At 29.7% G+C, this 24,380-nt stretch overlaps 5 protein-coding genes across 5 annotated transcripts; 3 read left to right on the forward strand and 2 right to left on the reverse strand.

Annotated features, from left to right (window-relative positions):
- The first annotated feature begins 65 nt into the window (after window positions 1-65).
- Window positions 66-1,885, forward strand: LOC145743691 (cyclin-dependent kinase 2-like). The gene is made up of 7 exons (XM_082561725.1): window positions 66-242; window positions 329-406; window positions 493-610; window positions 712-882; window positions 983-1,084; window positions 1,193-1,396; window positions 1,470-1,885. Exons 1-7 carry the CDS (start codon window positions 127-129, stop codon window positions 1,572-1,574), a joined length of 894 nt encoding a protein of 297 aa, XP_082417851.1. The 5' UTR covers window positions 66-126; the 3' UTR covers window positions 1,575-1,885.
- Window positions 1,886-1,984: 99 nt separating this feature from the next.
- LOC145742998 (histone acetyltransferase type B catalytic subunit-like) lies at window positions 1,985-4,206 on the reverse strand. Its single transcript, XM_082560849.1, has 9 exons — window positions 3,983-4,206; window positions 3,797-3,872; window positions 3,538-3,661; window positions 3,301-3,474; window positions 3,105-3,229; window positions 2,833-3,044; window positions 2,606-2,757; window positions 2,393-2,509; window positions 1,985-2,324 (listed from the first exon to the last, which is right to left on the reverse strand). Exons 1-9 carry the CDS (start codon window positions 4,059-4,061, stop codon window positions 2,184-2,186), a joined length of 1,200 nt encoding a protein of 399 aa, XP_082416975.1. The 5' UTR covers window positions 4,062-4,206; the 3' UTR covers window positions 1,985-2,183.
- A 438-nt stretch (window positions 4,207-4,644) lies between these two features.
- Window positions 4,645-12,621, forward strand: LOC145741942 (GRB10-interacting GYF protein 2-like). Its single transcript, XM_082559641.1, has 28 exons — window positions 4,645-4,946; window positions 5,085-5,183; window positions 5,278-5,413; window positions 5,517-5,754; window positions 5,874-6,041; window positions 6,124-6,278; window positions 6,378-6,464; window positions 6,865-7,009; window positions 7,109-7,354; window positions 7,438-7,493; window positions 7,657-7,813; window positions 8,023-8,177; window positions 8,348-8,511; window positions 8,599-8,757; window positions 8,897-9,023; window positions 9,163-9,249; window positions 9,340-9,423; window positions 9,525-9,620; window positions 9,742-9,836; window positions 9,957-10,080; window positions 10,158-10,229; window positions 10,338-10,496; window positions 10,611-10,775; window positions 10,884-11,036; window positions 11,129-11,270; window positions 11,359-11,588; window positions 11,693-11,831; window positions 11,973-12,621. Exons 1-28 carry the CDS (start codon window positions 4,909-4,911, stop codon window positions 12,035-12,037), a joined length of 3,741 nt encoding a protein of 1,246 aa, XP_082415767.1. The 5' UTR covers window positions 4,645-4,908; the 3' UTR covers window positions 12,038-12,621.
- A 406-nt stretch (window positions 12,622-13,027) lies between these two features.
- Window positions 13,028-18,079, forward strand: LOC145742034 (uncharacterized). Its single transcript, XM_082559771.1, has 12 exons — window positions 13,028-13,244; window positions 13,695-13,851; window positions 14,067-14,186; window positions 14,327-14,435; window positions 14,624-14,718; window positions 14,948-15,097; window positions 15,212-15,296; window positions 15,387-15,722; window positions 15,863-15,948; window positions 16,144-16,242; window positions 16,437-16,512; window positions 17,015-18,079. Exons 1-11 carry the CDS (start codon window positions 13,093-13,095, stop codon window positions 16,485-16,487), a joined length of 1,440 nt encoding a protein of 479 aa, XP_082415897.1. The 5' UTR covers window positions 13,028-13,092; the 3' UTR covers window positions 16,488-16,512; window positions 17,015-18,079.
- Window positions 18,075-22,220, reverse strand: LOC145742035 (SPARC-like). Its single transcript, XM_082559772.1, has 8 exons — window positions 22,117-22,220; window positions 21,001-21,055; window positions 19,853-19,970; window positions 19,514-19,632; window positions 19,267-19,424; window positions 18,974-19,086; window positions 18,686-18,780; window positions 18,075-18,443 (listed from the first exon to the last, which is right to left on the reverse strand). The coding sequence occupies exons 1-8, from the start codon at window positions 22,183-22,185 to the stop codon at window positions 18,391-18,393; spliced, it is 780 nt and encodes a 259-aa protein (XP_082415898.1). The 5' UTR covers window positions 22,186-22,220; the 3' UTR covers window positions 18,075-18,390.
- Window positions 22,221-24,380: the final 2,160 nt, after the last annotated feature.

Here is a 24,380-nt window from a genome sequence, read left to right on the forward strand (position 1 = left end):
GGTTTCCGCACATCTTGAAAAATTTTAACTCAAAAGTTTTTTTTTTAAGGGACATTTTGAAAAATTTAGTAATACGGTCTAATGTCAAAAAATTAGATTAATCTACCCAATTTACAAACAGCAAAAATGGATGGTTTTCATAAAATTGAAAAAATAGGTGAGGGAACTTATGGAATTGTATACAAGGCTGTAGATAAAGTTACGGGTCATATGGTTGCTCTTAAGAAAATACGATTGGACACGTAAGTTTATTTTTCGAAAATTGTGTTTATTATAGTCCTAAATTTATACTATATGTATATTTCTAACGTAAAATCCTATTCATTAGAGAAACTGAGGGAGTTCCAAGCACGGCTATTCGTGAAATTTCACTTCTTAAAGAACTTGATCACCCCAACATTGTCCGGTAAACAATCATAGTTTTGTGCACATTATTATGTTAAATTATAAAAAAATGTTATAGAAATCAATTTATTTTTTTTTACTTTATAGATTAATGGATGTGATCCACAGCGACAAAAAACTTTATCTTGTATTCGAGTATCTAAGTCAAGATTTAAAAAAATACATGGACGCTCAAACCACTGGTCTTCCAATACCACTTGCCAAGGTTTTCTAAATTTGTTTTAAAATTTTTAAATATATTTACTTTGTCGGTTTTACTTTTACTGTGATTTAGAATTTTCTTGATTATATTTAAATTAATAACAGAGCTACACATACCAACTATTGCAAGGAATATCCTATTGTCATTCACATAGAGTATTGCATCGTGATCTTAAACCACAAAATCTATTGATTAATGAGACAGGGGGTATTAAACTGGCTGACTTTGGCCTTGCCAGAGCTATTGGACTACCAGTGCGGTCATACACACATGAGGTAGTGTATTCATACTTAAATTTAATCCAAATGTTTTGTAAGTATATATTTTATTCTTAATTGAAAATTGTCAGTATTGAGACCAATATACTCTTTGTAGGTGATAACTTTATGGTACAGACCTCCAGAAATTCTTCTTGGGGGGAAATTTTATTCAACCGGAGTCGATATTTGGAGTATTGGATGCATATTTGCTGAAATGGTATTTCCTAGTGTTTTGTAAAATATTTAAAATGTTTATTATAAACCAAAAATTAATATTTATTGCTGTTATTAAAAAAATGAATACAATAAACATTGTGTTTTTAAGGTTCATAAAAAGACTTTGTTTCCTGGTGATTCAGAAATTGACCAACTTTTTCGAATGTTTCGTACCCTCGGTACCCCCAACAATCAAACATGGCCTGGTGTATCGGTTTTGCCTGACTTTAAAAAAAACTTTCCTAACTGGCCAGCCCAATCCCTGCAAAAAATATTACCAGAACTTGACGAACTGGGAATCAGTTTATTAAAGGTGATGTAAATATAAAAAAACTGAAAAATTGTGCTTAGTAGCGATTGAAAATAATTGTAAAATTTCTATGCAGGAAATGATTACTTATGATCCTATAAACCGAATTGCAGCAAAAGCTGCCCTGAACCACCCCTATTTTCTAGATGTCTCTCTACAACCTCCTTCTCTTGGAAAATAAGAAAACAGAGTTGTAGATTGTGTTACAGGTTTTATTCTTATGTGAAAATATTTTTGATTTGAACCATTTTATTTTTTAATTTCTCAATCATACAGTAATGCTTGATTTTACCCTTTTTAATATTTTTTTATGTATTTTTAGTTGTTTTTATGACATAATGTCTATGTTTTATATTAAACTGCCATGCCATTGTGTTTATTACCATAAATTTTTATACTGCTTTTGTGACCTACCCAACTATCAAAACTATCATGTTAACAAAAATAAGTACAACACTGTGTTAAGAGGTTTAAACAAATATATAAATCATATTGCTGGTGAAAAAAATACTTATCTTGTTATTAATCCCATAGTCTAGCTTAGAAAATTCAAGTTATAAAATTCTACAATTTTAATTGAACTTTATTTTACATTCCACTGTACATATGGTACAAGAATCAAACTATTTTTTCCCATTTTACACAATATAAATTTATAAATAAGGGTATGGCAATGCCAGAAAAACATGGTTCAAAGATTATGTTCAATAGTAATTTTTCCTAAAAAGAATAAAAAACGAGGAAAAAAAATTTTAAATTTCATGACATTATTAAAATTATACTTAAGTCCTCAAGATCTTGACAGTCTCTCTACTACACGACTATATTGTTCAAGATCATCTTGAAAAGCCTTTTCAAGGATCACATATTTATCTTCGACCTTGGGCTGCATCTCTGCAAAAAGCTTCACAGATTTCTTTTTAGCATTGTCCTGTACAATGAGGAACATATTGAAAACACGTAACTGTTGAAAATTGAAATAATTGCAAATTAATGTACCTTCATTGGAAGATGATGTCGAGTTTTTACCATTAGTCGATATTTTGTAAACTCCGCATTATCGTTAACATTGGTAGCTTTTAATCGTAATATTTCGTACACTCTTCGGGATTGTCGCTGTAACAAAAAACAAAAATAGTTATTCTACACTGACACTGACAAAATTTTATTGATAAGCTGTGATTTTAAACTATACAGGAATGCAAAAAATACCTTGTTTATCTTATAGTTTTTCCTAGCAGCATCAGCCATTTCTTTGGTGAAGTTTTTGTGGATAATAGATTGATGAAATTCTTTTAGTTTACAACAGTTGACACAATCAACGTAATCCCTCACTCTCTGAAAATTGCTTGAGGGATCTTCAGCTGTATAAACAACACCGTCAAAAATGTCCAAGTCTGTTAGCTTTCAGAATTTCAAATAAAAGAGCCTATTGTTACCTGTAACATCAAATACGTCAGGCAAAGGGCAGTATTCATTATATATACATTGTATCATTTTTGTGCAGTGTCCTTGCTTTTGAAAAGGGGGCAAAACTAGCATTTGGCTCATCCTGGGTCGACATTTGTCAGGGTAGCAGTAGAAGCGATAACAAGTGGCATAGCCCACAAAATAATAGCTTGTTATTCCACACACAGTGCTTTTTTCATACCTTAATAAAGAAAAAATTATTTTCTTGTTTGAAGTGAAAACCATTTATACTTTGACTTACAATAAATAAAATTCCCATTTATCATCATCTGGATCCACAAATGATGCTGCATCAATAAACCAAAGAATAAAACTTTCCATCCTTATTAGATAATCTTGAAATCCGATAGTACTTGTATCTGTAACCTTAAAACAGTAAAAATGTATTTTAATTACCAAACCAAGGGTAGGCTATTATTTTCCTACAACCCATATACCTTGTAGATTTCAAAAACTCTTTTTTTTTCCTTGATGTTAATAAAATATGAGTTTATTAAATCCCCAAATGGACGAAAGGCCTCCTCCTTTAATAGAACAGCTGAAAATTGATCTACACTTAAGTGAAATTTTTCAGGAAGAACAGTTCGCAATTTTTTCATGACATCATCTGCCTGAAACATTAATAAATAATAAAATCTAACAGCATATTCTTAGTAAATAAAATAAAACATCACCTTGACTCCTTCAAATTCTTTTTCGTCTAGTTCTTTAGAATAAGTGACATTAACATACATTTCCAAAGAACTGGCCCCATACAAAATTTTTATCTTCAAGTCTTTGTATCCAAATATTGATTCCCTAAAAATATTTTTAGGATTACTAACTTCGTTGTTTCTTGTACTAATTTATTGTGAACTATCTGTTTATAATTTTTTTGTAAATATAAAATAACTACAGATCAGAAGTAAAAGATTACAATTTGAAAGAACATACTTTTCTCCAAAAATTTGATGCGACATATCAGGATGAAAATATCCTTCCTCATTTGCTAAATCTTGCTCGTTTCTTACTGTACAACATTTATAAAATTATTAGCAATAAAAGACAATAATTAAATTATTATTCAAAACAAAATTTCAGATGCAAACAAATAATTAAAAATAGACCAGTAAAACTCACTTAATTTAAAATGCGTAACTTCGCAAGCATCATGAACGTACTGCTTTGCCAACAACTCCATAGCATTGTTTGATTCCATTTTTGTGGTTAACTTACTTTTAAGGGATAATATTAAAACCTTGGGCAAAATTCACCCGCCAAAATAAGTTGTTTTCTTTTTCAACCTCAATGTTGTCAAATATGAAATTTTAGTTTGCCAATTTCAAATTGCTTGTTTGAATTTGTTGAAACTTCATACTAACCATACAAGTTTTATGTTTAACAGTTTTATTATATAAATTTATAATCACAAACTTAAACAATATTATAGTTTACAAAAACTCAAATTTTAACTAGCGGAAGCTTATAAGTAACCATAAAACAGGAATCGAACCATAAAGTAAACTATAAAAAACTTTGGCTGCTGTGGATAAGGATTTTTTTAATAAAAAGATTTTAATAATTTGTGATATTTAGATTAAAATTCTGCACAATTAAGATGAATATTTAAATAAAAAATGTTTATACCTGATCTGAAGTTTTTGGAAACATGATTATTTGCCATGGCTGTTTCTTGCTTGCGTTTGCGATGATCCATGAAATGACTGTTCGTTCCAAATTAAATTTACTAATTAGCCTATTGCGCGCTTGTTGTCAAGTTAAAATATTATATAACAGTATAAAAGTTGATGTGAATTATTTTTAAAAGTTTTTAAATTTAATTTAATGGAATATGTTATTCCTGTTTGCAAAGTCAGGAGTTTTTTCAACTCATTTTTATCTTCATATCGCCTGACTGTAAAACAAAACCAGTCAGCCAGAACTAACCTTATGTATTCTTTTCATTAAATTATTATGCCACTTTTATTAAATTATTAGCAATTAATAAAAAAACACTTTGTGATATCTTACCATTGTTCCCTACTTGTCATTTACAAAACAGAAATATGTCGTCAGCAGAAACATTGAATTTTGGCCCGCAGTGGTAAGAAAATAAAATTGCAATAAATGTTTAAACTAAAAAAAGAGTTAAATTAGACTATACTTTCATATTTTTAGGTAATAAATATCTTATCTAATTATGTTTTTTTTACTAAAGTAAATAAAAAAAATTTTTTTTTAGGCTTAGAGATTTATCCTCGCGTGGGGGCTCAAATTCAGCAGCTCCTCCATCACCCTCGACTGCTGCCCCAACTACCAAGTTTAAACTTGCCCAACATCGGTGATTACATTTGCTTTTATTTCTACCTTTTAAAATTTAAAAAAAATTATTTAAATGGCCTTATTTATGGTTTAAAATAACTTAAATTATATAGTTATGGTCGTGAAGAAATGTTAGCTTTATTTGAACAACAACAAAGCATCCCTCCTGAGTTGACAAGCGCTCCAAACATCATAAACGAAGAACCTCTGGAACCGATTTCTCTTATTCCTCTTACAGAAGAAGACCAGGTTCATTTCTACTATTTTGTTAAAAAAACTCACAATAAATTTTTAAACATTAAAAGTATTACTAGTGATTGAAAATAATCATTTTTGTCTTTTTAATTTTTAGCGTGCATTTTCTGGTATCATCAACAGTGATGTATATCACAGACCCAGAGGTGGAGGAAACTCCATTTCAGGTCGAGGAAGATCAGCTCCACCGAGAGGTAGGGGAAGAGGCAGGGGTGACTCCTACATGAGAAGTGTGAGTCAGAATGAAGAAGGAGGAGGACCTTCATATGGGAGAGGAGTGCCAAGAGAGTTTGGGAGAAGAGAAAGTTGGGATGAAAGGGGATTTGGAAGGGGAAGTAAGTTTTTGCTTCAAATAACAATAAGAAAAGCCTAACTAAAAAAAATCATAAAACAATTTTGGCAATGTGCAAATATCATTTGTAAAAGTTTAAAAAAAATCTTTTTTTACTTTTAGCTCGAGGAGGATTTGAAGATGGTCCTCCTATGAGAAAACCTATTCGTCGTTCTGATGCTTGTGAAGACTGGAGGAGTGACTCTATAAGAGGGAGTGGTGATGGTGCGGATGCTGAGGGACCTGAAAACAGTGACTGGAAACCTGCCCCGAGAAGAGACAGTTGGAGAGGTAGATAATGTTTCAATTTCTGTTTATAAAAAAATTAAAATAATTTGGTATATATACATATTTAATTTGTGTTATTTCCTAGATGCTCCTCGATCTGGAGGACCAAGTTGGAGGGAAGGTGGAGGTGGAAGAGAGAATAAGGAATCTCGAGATACTCGGGATTGGACTGAGGTTTCTTTTCATTCAAGAGATCGAAAACCAATTTCTAGAGCACGTTCATTAAGCAGCAAATATGATGTAAGTCAAAAAATTGTTTTATTTCTCACTTTTTAACCTGGTTTGTAAATAATAAAAACGAGTATTTGTTATTTTTAAATAAATAAATTTTATCTAAAGGGTGATCTTGGATTGATGCCGGAGTGGGCAAATGATGCGGAGGGTGAAGAAGTTGGAGTGTTTGACTCCTCCGGAACATTCCAAAGTGTAAGATCAAGTTAAAAATTTTAGAAATTTATGACAAATTTATGTTTTCTTTTTTTTAGAAATTTATGTTTTTAATCAAATTAACTAATTAACTTTATAGGCCTATACAACTTAAAAACAATTAAAATGGTATTTTAGATTGTATATATATTTTTGTTGTAATATCTTTAAGTATTTTACACTTGACTATGTTCAATTTTGCATAATAGAAAGGTACTTATGTTAACAAAGCAGAATTAAGAGTTTCATTGTAACTTTACCTTTGTTCTCTAAAAAAAATAACTCTAGTATTTGTTATTTTAATGCTTTCTTTATTTAAGGCATTTATAATAAAAGTAAAATTAGGTAACCATGTTGGTTTTGTTTTGACATAGTTCAGAAAATTGTAATTTTTTTACAGAAACATTTAAAATCTGGTCGCATCACAAAGGAGAAAGAAAAACCGGCTCGGGTTTCATCTAACTTACAAACCACAACCACTTTACAACAAATTAAAGAAATAAAAACCCCAACCAAAAACGAAGTCAATAACACTAAAGAAACTGGTGAATATAATCATTTTGTTATTGAATAACTAAATTTTTTAAATATCTTTTTATGCTGTGTATGTAGAAGGTATAAACTTAAATGTAAATTATGTTTAGAATCTAAATCACCCCCTAAACCTAAAGACAAAGAAATTGTTGTTGCACAAAAATTACCAACTGTCAATCAAACTGAAGCTGTCAATCATCAGGGTTCTGATATTGTGGAAAATAAAAATTTGATTGAGAAGCCGACCGCTCCACCTGAAACTTCAACAACAAACCAAAAAGAAATTGAGAATAAGTTGGAAAGTGTTGTGGAATCCACACCACAAGTAACTCAAAATTCTGCCCCAAATATATTTGGTAAGTTCACCTGAGAGGTTTTATATATGTAAATATATTTTTTTATTAAAACTTTTTTTATTAAAATCAAAATTTCATTTTAGAACCACCTCAAACTAATCAACTTGAAGAAACAGATGAACTGAGTCATATTGAACAGGTTTTTATTAATATAATTTAACCAATACCCTCTCTATTTATTTAAAAATCCCAATAAAAAATGAAAAAACTTGTTTATTTATGTTATTCTAACATTGAGAAACTGGTTTTATTTTATTTATTAATTTTAGGTTAATTGTTTTTTTTAATTTAAATGTTTACAGGCTGCATTAAACTTGGTTGATTCGATTACTGAAAATGATGAAAAAGGTGTTTGGGACACGCCAGCCTCTGATCCTGTTCGTCAGAATTTTTCCACCTCAAATATATCTGAACTTACACAAAAGTGGTTTTATAAGGATCCTCAGGGAGAAACACAAGGTCAAAACCACTTCATTAAAAGCTTTTAAAAAAAAAACTTGTACACAATATATATAAAAGTCTGTACAAAAAAAGAACAAATTCGAAAATAGTTTTGTAAATTTCTGTAGAACAAATTGGTTATTGATTTGCATTAATTAAAGAACTCCCCTTTCTCTATTAAAAATAATTGCTGCTTTGTTTATAATTTTAATATATTTTTTAAACAGGTCCTTTTAGTAACCAGGAAATGGAGGAGTGGTTCTCGGCAGGTTATTTTACTATGAATTTGAACATTAAACGAGCATGCGACCCCCAGTTTATCACTCTTGGTGAACTTGTCAGTCTAAGAGGCCCAAGACCTTTTATTCAAAACCAACCTCAGGTAAATAAACCTAAGTATAGATGGCTTTGTGTTATGATTGTGCTATTAGCTTTTTTTATTCACTGTAGCATATAATACCATTGGTAATTATGGTTCTTATTTTATTACATACACATGTAATACAACTATAAAATATGTGTTATCTATAGTTAAACACATTTTAAACTTAGGAATTAGCAGCACAGAAGCATAATGAAATGTTGGAACAACAACTAAAACTGTTGGCTATTCAACAAAAACAACAGCAACAGCAACAACAACAATTGCAATTACAGAAGCAACAACAGCAGCAACAACAGCAGCAACAATTGATACAACAACAACAACTACTAAGGTAAATAAAACATGGTATTATTAACAATAACACTGGGTTGCCTAAATCCTTAAATTTTTTTGTATTTATTAATTTTTATTGTACCAGATACCAGCAACAACAGCAAGAAACGGCTTACCGCAACTTGATGTCCAGGTTAAATGCCAGCGAAGAATTTCTGGCCATGAATGCACAGCAAAAACAGGCCACTGTATTACAATACATGAACATTATACAACAACAAGCAACATCACTGCCACAAAACAAGTGAGTTGTCTTATTTATATTTAAAGGCTTATTACTTTATACAGAGCTGACAAATTTATTTACCTTGTTTGGTAAATCAACAACTGTAAAAATGAACTTGTTGTTTGGCAAAAATTTTAAGCCCCTTTTTCATTTTAAGACCATTGACAAATGCACCACAGCATCCAATGTGGGATAATGATATGGCTACAGTTGGAAGACCTTCACCAGTTCCCTCTTCACAACAACAACAACAACTTGCAGAAATGATTAAACAAAAAGAGCAGGTAATTTCTAAAGAATTTATTTCTAAGAAAAAAATATAAATATCATTAATACAAGAGCAAATGTGTTAGAAGTTTGCATTTTATTCTTATTCAAAATTGTTCGATGCACGTTAACATTTATTTTATTTTATTTTTGCAGCAAAATGAATTGCAAAAACTTCAGGAAGAACAGGAAAGAAGAAAGGAAGAACAATCAAGAAGGGAAGAATTACTCAGAATCCAAGAAGTATTTATTCAGATATATTAAGCAAATATATTATTTTATTTGAACTATCGTAAAGGCTATTTTTTAATTTTTTTTTTTTATAATTTTAAGGCTCAGGAAAAAATTAAGTTATTGCAGCAGCAAGAAGAAAAGGCAAGAATACAAAAAGAAATCAAACAAAATCAAAGAAAACAGGTACAACACTAGTCCAAAAGTTTTTGTAAAGTTATATTTATTTATTTATCATTTTGTACTTAATACTTATGTTAAAAAAAAACTATATTATTTGTATTCAGGCTGAACTGTTAAGAGAGAAGGCTTTCAAAGAAGAAGCTGAAAGAAAGGCAAAAGAAGAAGAGAGAAAACAAAGAGAGGAAGAAAAAAGGAGAAAGGTAAAAAGTTTTAACTTTGGTGTTCAAGTTTGAAATTATAATCGGCCTAAAACCTATACTGTATTTATTTCTTACCAATTTAAAATTTTATTCTTATTCTTAAATATTTTTTGTTGTATAGATGGAGGAAGAGAAGGCTCGAATGGAGATTGCAAGATTAAAGGAGGAAGCTAGAAAGGAAGAGGAGGAAAGAAGAAAAATTGAAATTTCAAAAAGGCAGACATTTGTTAACATAGATTTTTTTTTAATTAAGTAAATAATAATGGAGTCTCTTAAAATTATTTCAAGACTTTTTTAAACTTTATTTAAAAGTTTTTAATTTTTTTTTAATTACAGGAAAGAAGAGAAAAAACGTGAAGAAGAAAATAGAAGAAAGCAGTTGGAAAAAGAGAAGGAAAAAGAAAGGCAACTCAAATTAAAAGAAGAAGAAATAAAACGAAAACAAGCTGAAGAGAGAAAAGTAAAACTACTCATAAATTTGTACCCATTAAAATTTTGGAATTTATTTTTTTTTTTAATTCTTTTTTCTTATTTCAGGCTCAGGAAGAAGCACAAAAAGCTCAAAAAGAATTTGAAATACAACGAGCAAAGGAGGAAGCAATAAGAAAAGTAATAATTTAATTTTCCTTACACTTTTAATTCAACTCATCTTAAAGTTCTTGTATTATTCATTCTTTTTCTTACATTTTTTTACTTGAATTATATATAAATTTTCAGAAACAACAAGAACAATTAAAAAACATCAAATTACCGACCACATCAAACTGGGCACAACAACACAACCAACCCTCGACCAACCAACAACATAAATCTGTGGTTGCTATTCAGAAAATAGAAGAACAAAGAGAAAGGGAAAGAAGAGAACAGGAAAGAGAAGTAAGTTATATTATTATTAAAACTACGAAAAAATGAATGTGTATTCTCATGCTTGTCTTTATAGAGTTGGTACAATAAGCACTAAAATTTGTTAATAAATGTATATTATACCAGCAACTACGATATCTTCAACAACAGCAGCAACAACAACAGAAAGGTGTATGGGGTAGTTCCCCTGTTGTTGGCACACCCAACCAGGTGTCTAAATCTTTGATGGAGATTCAACAAGAAGAAGCCAAAAGGCAGAAAGATGTAGTCTCACAGCAGCCCCCTCCTCCAGTAAGCATTTTGTTTCACCTTTTTTTTAAGTGTTTTTGGAAGTTTTTTTACAGTTCAAATGAATTTAAATAACTTTTTTGTGATGGTTAATTTTGTAATCTTACTTAGACAAAGCCTGAGATCCCCCTTAATGTTGCTGGGGCTTGGGGAGGTCGCCAATCATCACCTTGGGGTCAACAGTCTTACCAGCCCCCTGTATGGGACAGCCCCATTTCTAACAATCAGCAATTTGAACCAAAGCAACCCCCAAAACAAAACAAGGTTCTTAACGAAACTAATCTTTCAACTTCTTAAATATCATTAAATGTAGAATTTTCATATTACATTGTGACTTTGTTTTTTGTTTGTTTTAGCGCAATAAAAAAGGAAGCACAAAGGAAGAAAACAGTAATGTTCTAGCTTTGTTTAAGGAAGAAAAAACAGCACAAGGTGATGAGTTTGCCCAGTGGTGCGACAACAAAATTAAAACTATTCCAGCTGCCAAGGACTTGGATGGTGAGTTAAACTTTTGTGTATAAGCATATTGTGTACATTTTTATATTATTTAAACTGTTAACTAAATAAATTTTATTTTGAAATTAAGTTCCTACTTTTGTTGGATTTCTGCGAGATGTGGAATCAGCGTATGATGTCAAAGATTATGTCACGAGTTATCTGGGTGACTCAAAACTTGCTCGAACTTTTGCTGATGAGTTTCTCCAACAACGATCAATGCTGAAAAAACAGAAGAAGGAACAACAACAACTACAAAAAGAGCAACAGAAAGAACAAGCCAAACAACTTCAACAACAAAAACAAACTCAGAAAAAACAGGTTAGGGAACATTCAAATGAAGCAATATTTAAATTAAACAAATTTCGTTAGTGTTTATTATTTTTTGAAACATCATCATGTATTGTTTGTCCAACTATTTAAAGGCCAAGAAAACTCAACCAGCTGTTACTGGCTGGAACCAGGAGCCACCGGCACCAGAAGGTTCCGAAGTGGTGACCGGAAGTACCAAACGTGGCAAACGAAAGCAACGAAAACTACAAAAAGTTGATCCGAGCATATTAGGTTATATTTAATTTTTTGATACTTAGTATTTAACACTTTTTTAAATATTTTTTTTGTTAAACAAATGAATTAATATAGTTTATGCTCTTATTTTTTTTGTTAAAGTTATGAATTAAAATAGTTTATGCTTTCTCTCTATAGGTTTTTCGGTTAATGCTGCATCAGATCGTGTCAATATGGGCGAAATAGAAACACCAGAAGGCTAAAAGTTTAAATTTTCCAGGCAAAAACTTTATATATTGATTAAAAACTGATACGAATAACTTCGGTTACACAATGATTCGTGCCAAGAAGAGAAGGGAGATTGGTTAAAATTTGCCAATACAAAATTTTTCCAAATTGTCACAAATACTCTTGGCTTACTTAAAGGTGTTGAGGTCATGATATATGGCAAAAGTGTTGGTGTTTTTATTTTGTTTCACTTTTTTTTAATAGATTGGTGGGTAGGATCTAAATTACTTTTTCTTTTTTAATTTAAATTCAATGATAAATAAGTTTTGTTTACATTCCTTCTGTATTGAAACGTTCTTTTTACAGTTGTTTTACAGAAACAAACTTTTTTATTAACTAGTGCTATTTTATTATGTTTAAAGTTGAACGTTATTATTTTAAAGACAAATTTTACTGAGGATTTATATGATACATGTAGCAAAATTTAGTTAATAGAAAAACATTTAAATTTCGAAAACCTTCTTCTGCAGTGAGATCCACTTTGTAAATTTTTAGTTTTTCTTTTGTCAATATAATTTCCACAGATATTGTAAACCAACATTTGAAATAAAGTAATACTTAGCAATATGAATGTTGTTTTTTATTAAATTTAATTTTAATTCGATATTAAGTTGAATACATATATATATTTCATGGTTTTTAAGTAAGCCTGTCTGATAAACAAAATTGGCTTCAGCTTCATTTTAATGATAAACAACGTCATAGTTTGTGTTGTTCTTGTACTGAAGAGTGCGAGGGGGTTGTGTTCGGAATGTTTTTAACTATGTATTGTTTACAAAAAATTGTAAGAATATATGCTTAATCATTTTGCTAATGTATTTCTAAAATAAAATTTTGATTTTAAAGGTATATTTTTGTTGTTTTTTACGATGTATAGTAGCTTAAAAATGCGTTATAAAAAGATAATATGACGTCATTTAGGAGAAAAAAGTTTTATCCTCACTAATTTTCCAAGGAATGTTTGTAAAAATCGTAAAGCAATTGTTCAGGAATTTATCACAATTGAAATTCACACAAATAAGTTGTAGAAATGACGGATCCAGGCTCATCTTCATCAGGTGCTTGTAGCAGTAGAGCGAATTTACCAAAAATTGAAATTGATAGCAGGTGTCTAAAACTAATTAAAACGCAGCAACAAGAAATAAAGACATTACGAGAATCTTTATCTGAACTTCAAACCAGGTAATGTTATGTAAAATATATAAAATAAAACAACTTAATTAAATGTAAATATATATATAATCTTAAGTTGTAATTAGGGCCATTATGGAAAGCTCAAAAACCACTTGACTTATGTAACAGGTATGAATTAATGATGATGAAAAAAACAATTGGCTTCAGCTTTATTACATTAGTACACGAGGTCCTGGGTTCGATCCCCACTTCTCATGCTGTAACACCCTTAGGTGAAGCGCTATAACTGGTATAAACTTCTGTTAAGCCAACACTTAATCAGAAGCTTAAATTTTGGGTAATTATAGATATACACCGTCCCAAACTGCCAAGGCAACTCAAAACTGGGTCAGGATCAGGGTTACAGTTGTTACTCTATGTTTCGGTCGTAAAGTTGACTTTTCCACACCCAGGATAAACAAATAAAAAAATATTTTGTTTCACAAGTTTTATTTTTAGATATGATTTGTTACGAAACCAGGAGAGCTTAGAACAAGTTAATGAAAATGCCCAATCAGTTTCTGTAAATACTAAAGTTACACAGGAGCTGGTAAAAAAAAATTTGGAGTTGCAACAACAACTAAATGAAACTGAAACTGAACAACAAAATCGATTTGTAATTATTTAAGTTGCTTTAAATTCTCTTCTGTAAACCTTTATTAATTTACTCAAGGACCTAGGACTTCAACCTAATTGCTAAGTCATTAATTAAACTGTATTTTGTGTTTAAAAAAAGACTGATTCAGTATCTTACTACTATTATAAATATAAGTAAGAATTTTAATATTTTTTAAAAATATTTGCGTAACTTTTAAGTAATTATTTGTGTAGGACCTTGAAAATTTAAAACAGATGGTTGAGAAATATAGAGAACAGCTTCAAATGAAAGATCGTGAAATTGCATTGTTGAGGGAAAATAAATCAAAAGATGCTGTAGATAAAAACAAAATGGTAATAGCAATTTTATTGTTTTTAACTTAACCTTATTTATATAAAAAATTGTTCTCTGTGGGTACAGATTTAAGTTTATAGAAATTTAAATGTTTTTTAAATTTTTGTCTAATTTTAAAAATTTTGTTTGTGTTGTTAAGATTTGTCGATATGAATCTTCCCTAAGAAAATGTAAGGCTTCTTGTGATGCACTAAATGAAACCATTGAACAACAACAGCAAGAATTAAAAAACAGCAAATTAAAAGAAGGTAGGGATTATGAAAATTAACTTTTCCTAAACTGCTGTTCTTTAGATTGTATATATATTATTTTAAATTTTTTGATTTGTTATACTAAAATTTAAACTTCTTGTGTAAATGGAAATACTGTACGAGTATTCAGTATTAAACTGGTAAAATTTAAAAGGGTTGTAAAATATGGTTTAACTATTTGCCAGCTAATGACGGTATAAAACCAACCACATCAATCCAACCACAACAGAGTGAAGAAGAAGAAGATTATGTTCCTGCCGTACCAATTGAATGCCAGACCGTAAGTTTCAAATATTTTCTAATTTTAAGATTTGAAAAACACCATAGCTTTATTATAATTGTCTAATAATTAACTGCTGATAAAGTGTTGGCTTAGCAGAAGTTTTAACCAGTTATAGTGCCTTAGAATCACCTGAGGATCTTGTGTGGTTAATTCAAATTTCTGACCGTTACACCACGCTGTCAACATTGCTAACATTAACTTAATTTAAATGTGATCTTTGCTACAGACTGTTGAAATCGAGACTTTAAGAAAAAAGCTGCAAACTTTACAATTACAATATGATAATGTGCAAGTTCAGAACAGAAGTTTACTCAACAATGATAAGCTGTTAAAATCCAAACTTTGTAAAAAGGAAGAAGAATTGGCTACAAACAAGGTCTAACATTATTAATTGTATTTAAATTTTGATCTTAGCAGTATTACATGTTTTTGAAAATAAATATTTTTTTAACAGTAAATTCACTAAAACAATTTTAAATAAATTTGTTAGAAACTGACCGAAAAGACACGAAGTCAGCTTCATGAAGAAATAGAATCTCTCCATAAACAAATTAACCAACTTAAAACGGAGAAGGGTAATATTTTTTTTTAGATAACATACTAAACAATAAAGACAGCATGTTGTCATTTTTTGGTGTCATTTTGAAACCTTATGAATTTTTAAGATAACGAGTTTAAAGCTTACCTACTACAAAGCAAAACTTTCGAAGATGACTTTAATGAAGAACGACAAGAAAAACAAAAAGCTGTCGAAGAACTTCAAAAATATAGATCACACAGGAACAATCAACCAGGAAATTTCTATTCAACTTCACCGCCGCAACATCATCATTCACAACATCAACAAGAATACTTTCAACAACCACCACAAAACCAGGGTTATCCACCACGAAGATACGCAGACACCCATGCACAACCAAGACCCTCCTACCCAGTTAAATCCTCTCAACCTAGTAGCACATTTCCTCAAACTCATCAGCGGAACACTACCCCGTATCAAGGTAATTTAAACGAATATTAATTTGCAAAGCAGGACTAAGAGATTAGACACATTTTTGTCTAATAAATAATAACTTGTCTTGTATTGTATTTTACTGTTTAAATGATTTTTAAATTAAAAATAGTGTATTTGGTATTAAAGGGGAGATTCAAAGACCACATGCAAACCAAACTAGACCACGACTACACATTGGATTCACTGACAACAACATGCAAACTTATCAACAAGTATTTTTTTATTTATTAAACATGTTAAAAATGACATCTTTTAACTTTCTTCTGTTACTGTATATATATATATTTTTTTTTAAAGTTAATTTTCAAATATAAAAATGAGTCTAAAAAAAAAAACGAGAATTTTTACAATTAAAATAAAAAACTATCCTGTGTATAAGGCAAAAAATAATTATTTTTTGTTTTGAGAATCCCACCTCCCAACAAACCAACCGCGCTCTACAAACTGCTCCTGTACAATCTTCACAAAGTCAAGGACCCAGTTTTAGACATTCACGCTCAATGCAGGTAGATGCCTTCTTTTATTAAATTATGCAGTTGTTTTGAAGTTATAGCAGTTGTATAGTATTAATTACTTGATTCTCCTGGTAAAAAGCATTTGATTAGCCACAAAAACTTTTAAAAAAATTTATAGTTATTTCCTTATAAACAAAAATCATCTTGATATTATCAGTTATACTTTTGAATAAATTGTTTTTAAGGACTCGCATTCTTCTAACTCACAACATGGACCAGCAGATCCTACCAACTAAGATCACATTAACGTAACTTCTTCAAGTAAGTATTATTTTAAATAATTCTAATTTTAGTGATTCGTATATTTTTAACTCCTATTGACTAATAACAGTTTAAGATGGTAATTTTTTTTTTTTGTATATATTATTATCCTCGATGTGGGAAAGTCGAATGCACGACTTTAACATAAAACATCAGTTACTCCGACCCAGTCTTGAGTTGCTTGTGGCAGTTTGGGATACTATAGATTATAATCGCCGGATAATTGTACTGCTTGATTAGAGCTGGCTCAGCAGGAGTTCATACCATTTATAGGGCCTTACCCAAGGGTGCTACAGAATAAGATCGGTGGGAATTAAACCCACGACCTCATGTGTGATGTAGCAAGTGTTCTTACCACTTGGTTGTTATATTTAGTCAGTAGGATTTTGGCTATATGTGTACTTGAAATTTATTTGAAATAGTTGAAAACTTAACATTGTTTACTACAGCCAATTTATGCTACCTCCAAAAAAAAAATAATGACGTATTTATTTTTATTTAGGGTGTTTTTAAATTTCTTCAAGAGCGATTTTTAGCATCTTAGCAGGAAAAATTTCTTATCGAAAATTTTTTTTTAATTTTTTTTTTTTTTTGATATGTAGGTTTTAATAAATGTTTTATATCTTTATTATAAATTAAGCACTTTACCCTTTAAATCATGGGTTTAATCTGTCGTTTTTATTCTGTTTAAAATCAAATTGTTTTGTCTTCCAAAGACTTATTTTAACCAAACATGGTCGATTTTTTTATAAACAGTTTCAAACTGTTTTGTAGCCATTTTATATTTTAATTAGTGACTTTTTTTGTCTCCGTTTAATAATGACCAATTAGCAATTATTTCCTGTTTATTAAAGTGATATTTTTTTTACCAATGACCAAATCTGTTTGAACACATTTCTTGATTTATTTAAATATGACTTACTTAAGATTGTCGTTACGGTTGCAAGTTTGAAGCAATTTAAATGGTTTAAAAACACAACTACTTAAATTTGTTTAAATTTAAAGAAGTTAAAAAGGTACACCATGCTAATATGAAAAAATTGATAACAGCATACCATATATTGGGCCATTCTGTAATTGCTAAATTAGGTAATGAAAAAGTTTACTTTGATTATTTGTGTGCTTTTTAAATGCTTAAAATGAATTTGTGGTTAAAAAGTTTGTCAACTCAATTTGAAATATATTTATACTTTATTAGCAGTTCTGTAATTCTGCATTTGTTTTTTTTTCTTATTAACTAACCCATTTATTGTCCCTTTTTAATTGAATATTATACTGTATCTGTTTGGCAATGCCTGTTATTTGAACTATTCCTGTAAGTTCAATTTTTAAAACCCCTTGTCAGTTATCGCCCTTTGAAATGTTCCACAAATGTGTTTTTTTTGGTAAATATATAGTTTGTTTAAGTTAAATATTGGTTTACAAGTATGTAATTGCAACTAAATTACAGGAAAAAAATGTTGCACAAAGTGCCTAGTTTTGATATTTCTTTATTTAGCCTTTAACTCTATGATAAAAAGTTGTACGATTTTCCCAGGAAATAATAATAAAAATATTCAAAATAATGTGATCTTGGTTTATTAACAGTAGCTGTTGCATTTTAGTTAAATAATTATTAAATAAATTCCACCTTGTTATTTTAAATAACGCAACCACTAAAAAGCAAACTGTGGAATGACCAAATATGTAAGTACAACAATATTTTTTCAGTTAGGCGTTGGTAGGTGATATAAATTAAAAATATATGATCATATAAATGCATTACAAAAGCACAAGTATATAGTAAAAATGTAACACAATGTGAAGGTCAATAATACATTTATACAAGAGTTTAATGATAATAAAAATATGCTGATATGGTTTGTTTAGACATTTTGTTTATAAAATTTCTAATCTTGATTCCTTGTCATGCCCGTCCAGTTCAACTTCAGCTACAATAAAAATATAACGTTAAATTAGTTTAAATTACCAAAAGTATTATCCACATAATATTGGTTATTAAGCTGAATTTTAACAATACAACACAATAATAATGAACTAACTTCGTTCAATCGTAGAGACATATTTTTTTGTTTTAAGCCCACATTTGTGGCTTTTAAACACTTCCATTTTCACCTAAAGTTGTCTTTCGGTTTCGGAAAATCTAACTACTAACGTATATTTTATCACTTACCCAAGCGATTTGTATACCAGTTCCAACCGCTTTCAACCAGACAATATTTCCACTCAGACGCTTCCAGCTTTTTGTTTTTATTACTGTCACATTTTCTGTATTAATTACAGAAAGTTTTGTAAATAATCTCATGATTATAAATTAAGAAAAATAATTAAGAGCGGGTTTATTTAGTTCTTTTGGGCCTAAGTAAATCTATAGTCAAAGACAAGTTATTCTTTTTTTACGATTTTATAACATGTTAGATTGTTGTTTAACTAACAACATTAACCACAAATATTTTCCTACCTGAAGAAATTTTTGGCACAATGTTCCATAGGCATAAGAGCATAACGGAATCGGTTTAGTTCTCTTCTTGATAATTTTTGATCCTTGTTTTTATCAAGCTGCTCGAATTTCCACTGAACAAAAAGGATTAATACTTTTTTTAATACTACTAACATTTGCGCTTTAAAAATTCTAACAGGGTAATTTTGTCAACTTAAAAAGGTTTGGTATTAACGTATTATAGCATTTACCTGACGGCTATAATATACTTAAATAAGCCAACTGATAATTTAATGCTAAGTAATTGATCTTACCTGAGCCACGTTTGCTCTTCCATCCAAGTCGGTGCTTACAAGAGATTTTCTTGGATCAATTGTTCCAAATTCATCCGTATCTTTTAAGTGAACAAACCAGTCCATTAACCGAAAAGGAAATTGCCTCAATTCTTCTTTGCTGCATTTTGTTTGCGATGCTGTACGGGTTTAAATTAAATTTGTCAACACAATGATATTAGGTAGTTAAAAATTATCGTTAACTAAGGCTATGTTAAAATGCATATACCAATGCAAGGGCCTCCATATGCCACTTTGATGTTTTTCTTCTTGCGGCATCCTTCCACATGCATCAAGCACTCATTGTCGTATTGTCGTCCAAAAACGCTGCATACCGGCACAGTTGCCCTTAATTAAAGCACGTTAAGTTATGTTTATGTAGTTGAGGCCTTAACCCAATACTGAATCAGTTTAAAGTTCTTTAAATCGTTTTGTTTAGCCATTATGTTATAGCCCGAAATAAATTTGTATTTGTTTTCGATACAGACTATAGTTGTTGTGTTTAATATTAATACTTGTAGTGTACTATAGAAGAATATTATTAAGAATAAGTCAATAAAGTTCTTACTCTCCGTCGCAAGATTTTGGGCAAACGCATTCTGGCTTTCTATCTCCATTTTGATCAGTTATAACCTGACACCAAGAACCTTTTGGGCGTTTTCCACATTTGCGACGTTGACACAAACCTGTAAGTTTTTAATTTAATATTGAAGTTAAGTTTTTTTGATGTACGCTTATAGCTTTAAACTAAACCATCTTTGTTGTATTTTTTAAAGTAAGTTTATACTTTATCTAGCGTTATAAAAAGTTGTTGTGTTGTTTATTATCCTGCTATAAATTTGTTCTTAAAATGTATATGAAGATAAAACACCGGTAATAAATATAAGTTTGTAGAAAGCTATTTCTTAGTAAAGTTGCTGAGTTTTATATTGAAACAGGAGTATGTTAATACAGTTCGGTTTCCTATGGTAAGCTTATCAGCGGGTGGCAAACTATTGGCGTGAGTTTGTCAAAAAGCGCTTTCTATAATGCTGTGCTTAGTTTAAATTTAAAAAAAATAATCAATAGGAAAAAAATTTGAATTAAACTTGTGTTACTTAAACTTTTAACTACCGCCTATAAATACATATATGTAAAACAAATCCCCAAATTAGTAGACTTAAATGGTTAAACTTTTTTAATTTACTCAGGATTAAATTTGTTGTACAATATACCAAATATCACAAAGTCACGTTTTTTTCTTTTTGTTGCTTATTTATATGAAAGGTCAGTGCGCCTACGCAGCCTACGCATATCTAACGAGGCGCTACTCCTGGGTTGTTTACCGTCATGGGATTGTACTGGAATTTAAATATCGAAAGCTGAAAGTTTTATGCAATATCAAAGTTTGTAAATTTAACTTAAAAATGTTAACAACTTTTTTTCAAAATAAAGAGAAATCTGTTAAAAATATGTGAATTTGTCTAAAATTAATGGTGCGTAAATAGTATACATTAACAACATTTTAGGTTTTCCGTAATGTACATGCTCTTGTGTTTATTAAATACAGCAGCATTTCTACTTAGTTTGCAATAACAATTTTAGCTCAAAAATTTTTTTAAATGTTGGTTTTATATTACTATTAAACATAAGTTATTTACGAAACAAATATAAAAGAATATAAGTAACTATAACATTCACACGAAAGTTACCAAACATCAAAATAAATACACTTACGTTCATCAGACATCAAATTATATTCAATTTGTGTGTAAGATCTTTTCTTTTTTGCCTAAAATTAAAAGCAAATATTATTAAATTAGTGTAACTATCATCAAAAAACCAGATACTAAAACAACTTTACTTATAAAGACCCTTTAAAAACATATTAAAATTGGTATATGGGTCATGTTATCGAAACAACAGTATTAATTTATTTTATAGGCTTTTAGTATTATAAAATAATCGATAATTAAATAGTTTAAAATTTAATTACAATGAAGTTTAAATACAAAAAAAAAATTATGAACTATAGTCAATATTGATATTTGTTAAAAATGTTACAAGAGACCATAACATAAGTTTTAAGTTATATGTATGTATACGGTACTTGGTTGTGGTCATAAGTTTAATGGCTTAAGAGCCTTTGGCGAATAACATTTTCGTTGTCCGTAAATATCGGATGACGTAATTAACTATATCCTACTAAACCGGGCGTTGATTGTGGTTACTTCAGGAGTAAAGTCTGTTTTTTATCGTTGCCAGTTTAAGTTTTTTAATTTGAAGTACTTTCAGGCCACCCATATATACGTATATTGGTTTAAAATGATATTTAAATATTACTTTTATAATTGAGCTGATTAAATTACAGTTTTTTCGGCCAAAAATGATTATATATTTTTCATGGATTAACCGTAATTGTGTGGTTTATATAATTTTGTTGAAAGCTTCAATTACGTTAAGGCGAAAAGTATCCATTGCTAAACACGTGTATTTACAGCTGTAATTTCATATGTTTTATCCTGATTTGCTTGCTTCAAAGTGCATGTTAGTGCCAAGTTTTGTCAAAACCACTTTTCCCACAAAATGACGTAATGAAATAAATAACTATAGGTTTTTTTTTGTTTTGACATAAGCTATATAAATAAAGCATTTAGGAAGCAAAAACTAAATTTTTAAGCATTTTATACAACGCTAAAACCTACTATTATTGTTATTTTAAAAATGTTCTTAGTAGCACCATGTTAAAAAACATATTCTGCATAATTTATTTATATTTTAAAATTACAGTTATGAATTATTAATAAAATAACGCTGTAGGTGAAATACGTAAGTTTTTAATATATTAGTTACCTGCGCTTCTTGAATGGCAACAACTAAAAACAAGGCGGCAGTTAGAATAGTGAAGTATTTTAAATCCATTTTTAAACTTTAATATACACTACACTTAGTTCCCTGTAAATCAAACAAGTTTGTGAAAATTAAATATTGATCGGTTTTACTTAAACTGAATTTGTCTAAAAATATGTAAACTGTTGCTAAACGGCTTGATTTAAACTAATAGGATTTTCTCTATACTTTATTAATCGTAAAGCGAAGATCCTGTTTTAAAAAATATTTTTTCTTTGTTTAAAAATTTGATGTAAGTAAGTAAAAATCTTTTAACAAGGAAACGTAAGGGATCAGCCTAATGGACGTTATCAATATTGTGGTATACACTACTTTGAATTTATGTTTAGATACGACTATTTAAAAATGACTAACTGGTCTTGTCTCGTAGACTAAGCACTCACGTTTACCTAAATATGGCCGCTCGGTTGAAGTCTGTCTACAATGTTGAAAACTTTATCATTTTAAAATCTTTATTATTTTTGAGTGAGTGTAAACATATTAAATTAGTTGTTAAAATTTTTCTGATTTTGGTGCTGAATTTTATATGAAAAAAACTAAAATATAAAATGTAAAAAGGGTTTTAAATTTCTCCTAAGATGATTTTTTGAAATATGAAATTTTATATTGGTTTTTAGAGATTGTTGTTAACAGCTTACGTGTGATTTTAGCGTTACTGAGTTCAAATGATCCGTAACTGAATTGTTTGGCGATTTAAAAACTGACCACTTTCCCCACAAACTCTTAAACCTCGTTTTTGTATTTTCCTTATTCGGTTTTCGACAACGAGCTCTTTGTGTTCGTCTAATAGGCCGTTAATGAGACGCTATAAAACATAAAACGTAGTCACGATGCCCAAAATACGGCCAGCAATTAATTCATTTCGTATAACGGCCGTAAAAATATCTTCAGTTTACGCCGTATATATGACATGTGGCGGAGACGTACGAAAATCAATGTTTTTTCATCAATCAACATTTGTTACGCCCTTCCTATTAACATTAGTATTGCCGCTCCTTATTAAGCCAAACGATAAACGTTCTCTTTATTGTAGATTTTGTTTGATAGATCTACATTTAAAACAAAACAAATTCAGTATTGCGTATTTTATTATTTTTTGCTAAACTTCAGCACTTTGGATATGTGTCCTTGTAATAAATTGTGTCTATGCAGACTTTACCTAACTTGATGAACACGAAATATACTTTCGTGTTTAACATCTAACCTTGCCAAATGCTTTCTTGCAAGCGGATTAAAACTTAGAAATCTAAAATTTTGTAGCCCTTTCTTTAGATTTATATAAAAAAAATTACGAACAACTTGCAATACTGGCAGTGTGGTGTTAAACAACAACAAACACGTCTGACCTCAAATCTATAACTTAACTTCATTTAACTTGAAAATAAAACTCAAGTGCTTATAAGTAAACAGGTTAAGTTTAGTAGTTAATGTTTAATCTCATTTTTTTTATAAGTCTTATTATACTCTTAGCATAAGATAATCCACAGTGGGTGGGCATTAGTTGTAATATTCGACATGTCTGAATTTACAATTGAAAGTACTTGTTCGATAATAACTGGCTACATATTTAACCGATTTAAATTCAAAACAAATTTTATTTCAATTTATTCGAATTACCGAAACTTTATACTATCATAAGCTAAGTTAAATTTTGTGCTACTAACTAACTATATATGACATCTTGTTGTAACCTAATACTTCGCTTTGACATCAAAACGGTCCAATTTAAAACTTCGATTGAAATAATTTTGATACAGTTATCGTAATTTCGACTAACCTTTTAGGTCAGAACATTATACTTTTTAAACAAATACATACGAAGTGAATTTACCTACGCTTTGTGCCCGTATAGGCCTAAAAGCGACTACAGTCTTATACTTCTATAGAATATGCCTCGTAAATAAATAGACTTAACGCGATTTTCCAATTGATGTCCCGCCATCGTAGTTAGACATCGAAAACCGCTTTCTCTTTTTTTCCTACGCAGTCTGGTTGTGGTTTAAACACTTTTTAAGAAAATTGTAAGCTGGGAAAATTGTGTTCTACTTTAAACAATCTTTTGGAATCTCGTGAATAATTAACTAGTCGTTCATTGACAGTCGTGAATTCGTTAGCTACGTTTTTACAATTCAAAATTATTTGGTTTCCGCCAGTTGTTTGTAATTAAATATTTAATTTTTTAAATTAAAAGTAAAGGCTCGTGTCTG

Source organism: Corella eumyota, chromosome 2 (genome assembly GCF_963082875.1).
Source record: "Corella eumyota chromosome 2, kaCorEumy4.1, whole genome shotgun sequence".
NCBI classification, from domain to species: Eukaryota; Metazoa; Chordata; class Ascidiacea; order Phlebobranchia; family Corellidae; genus Corella; species Corella eumyota.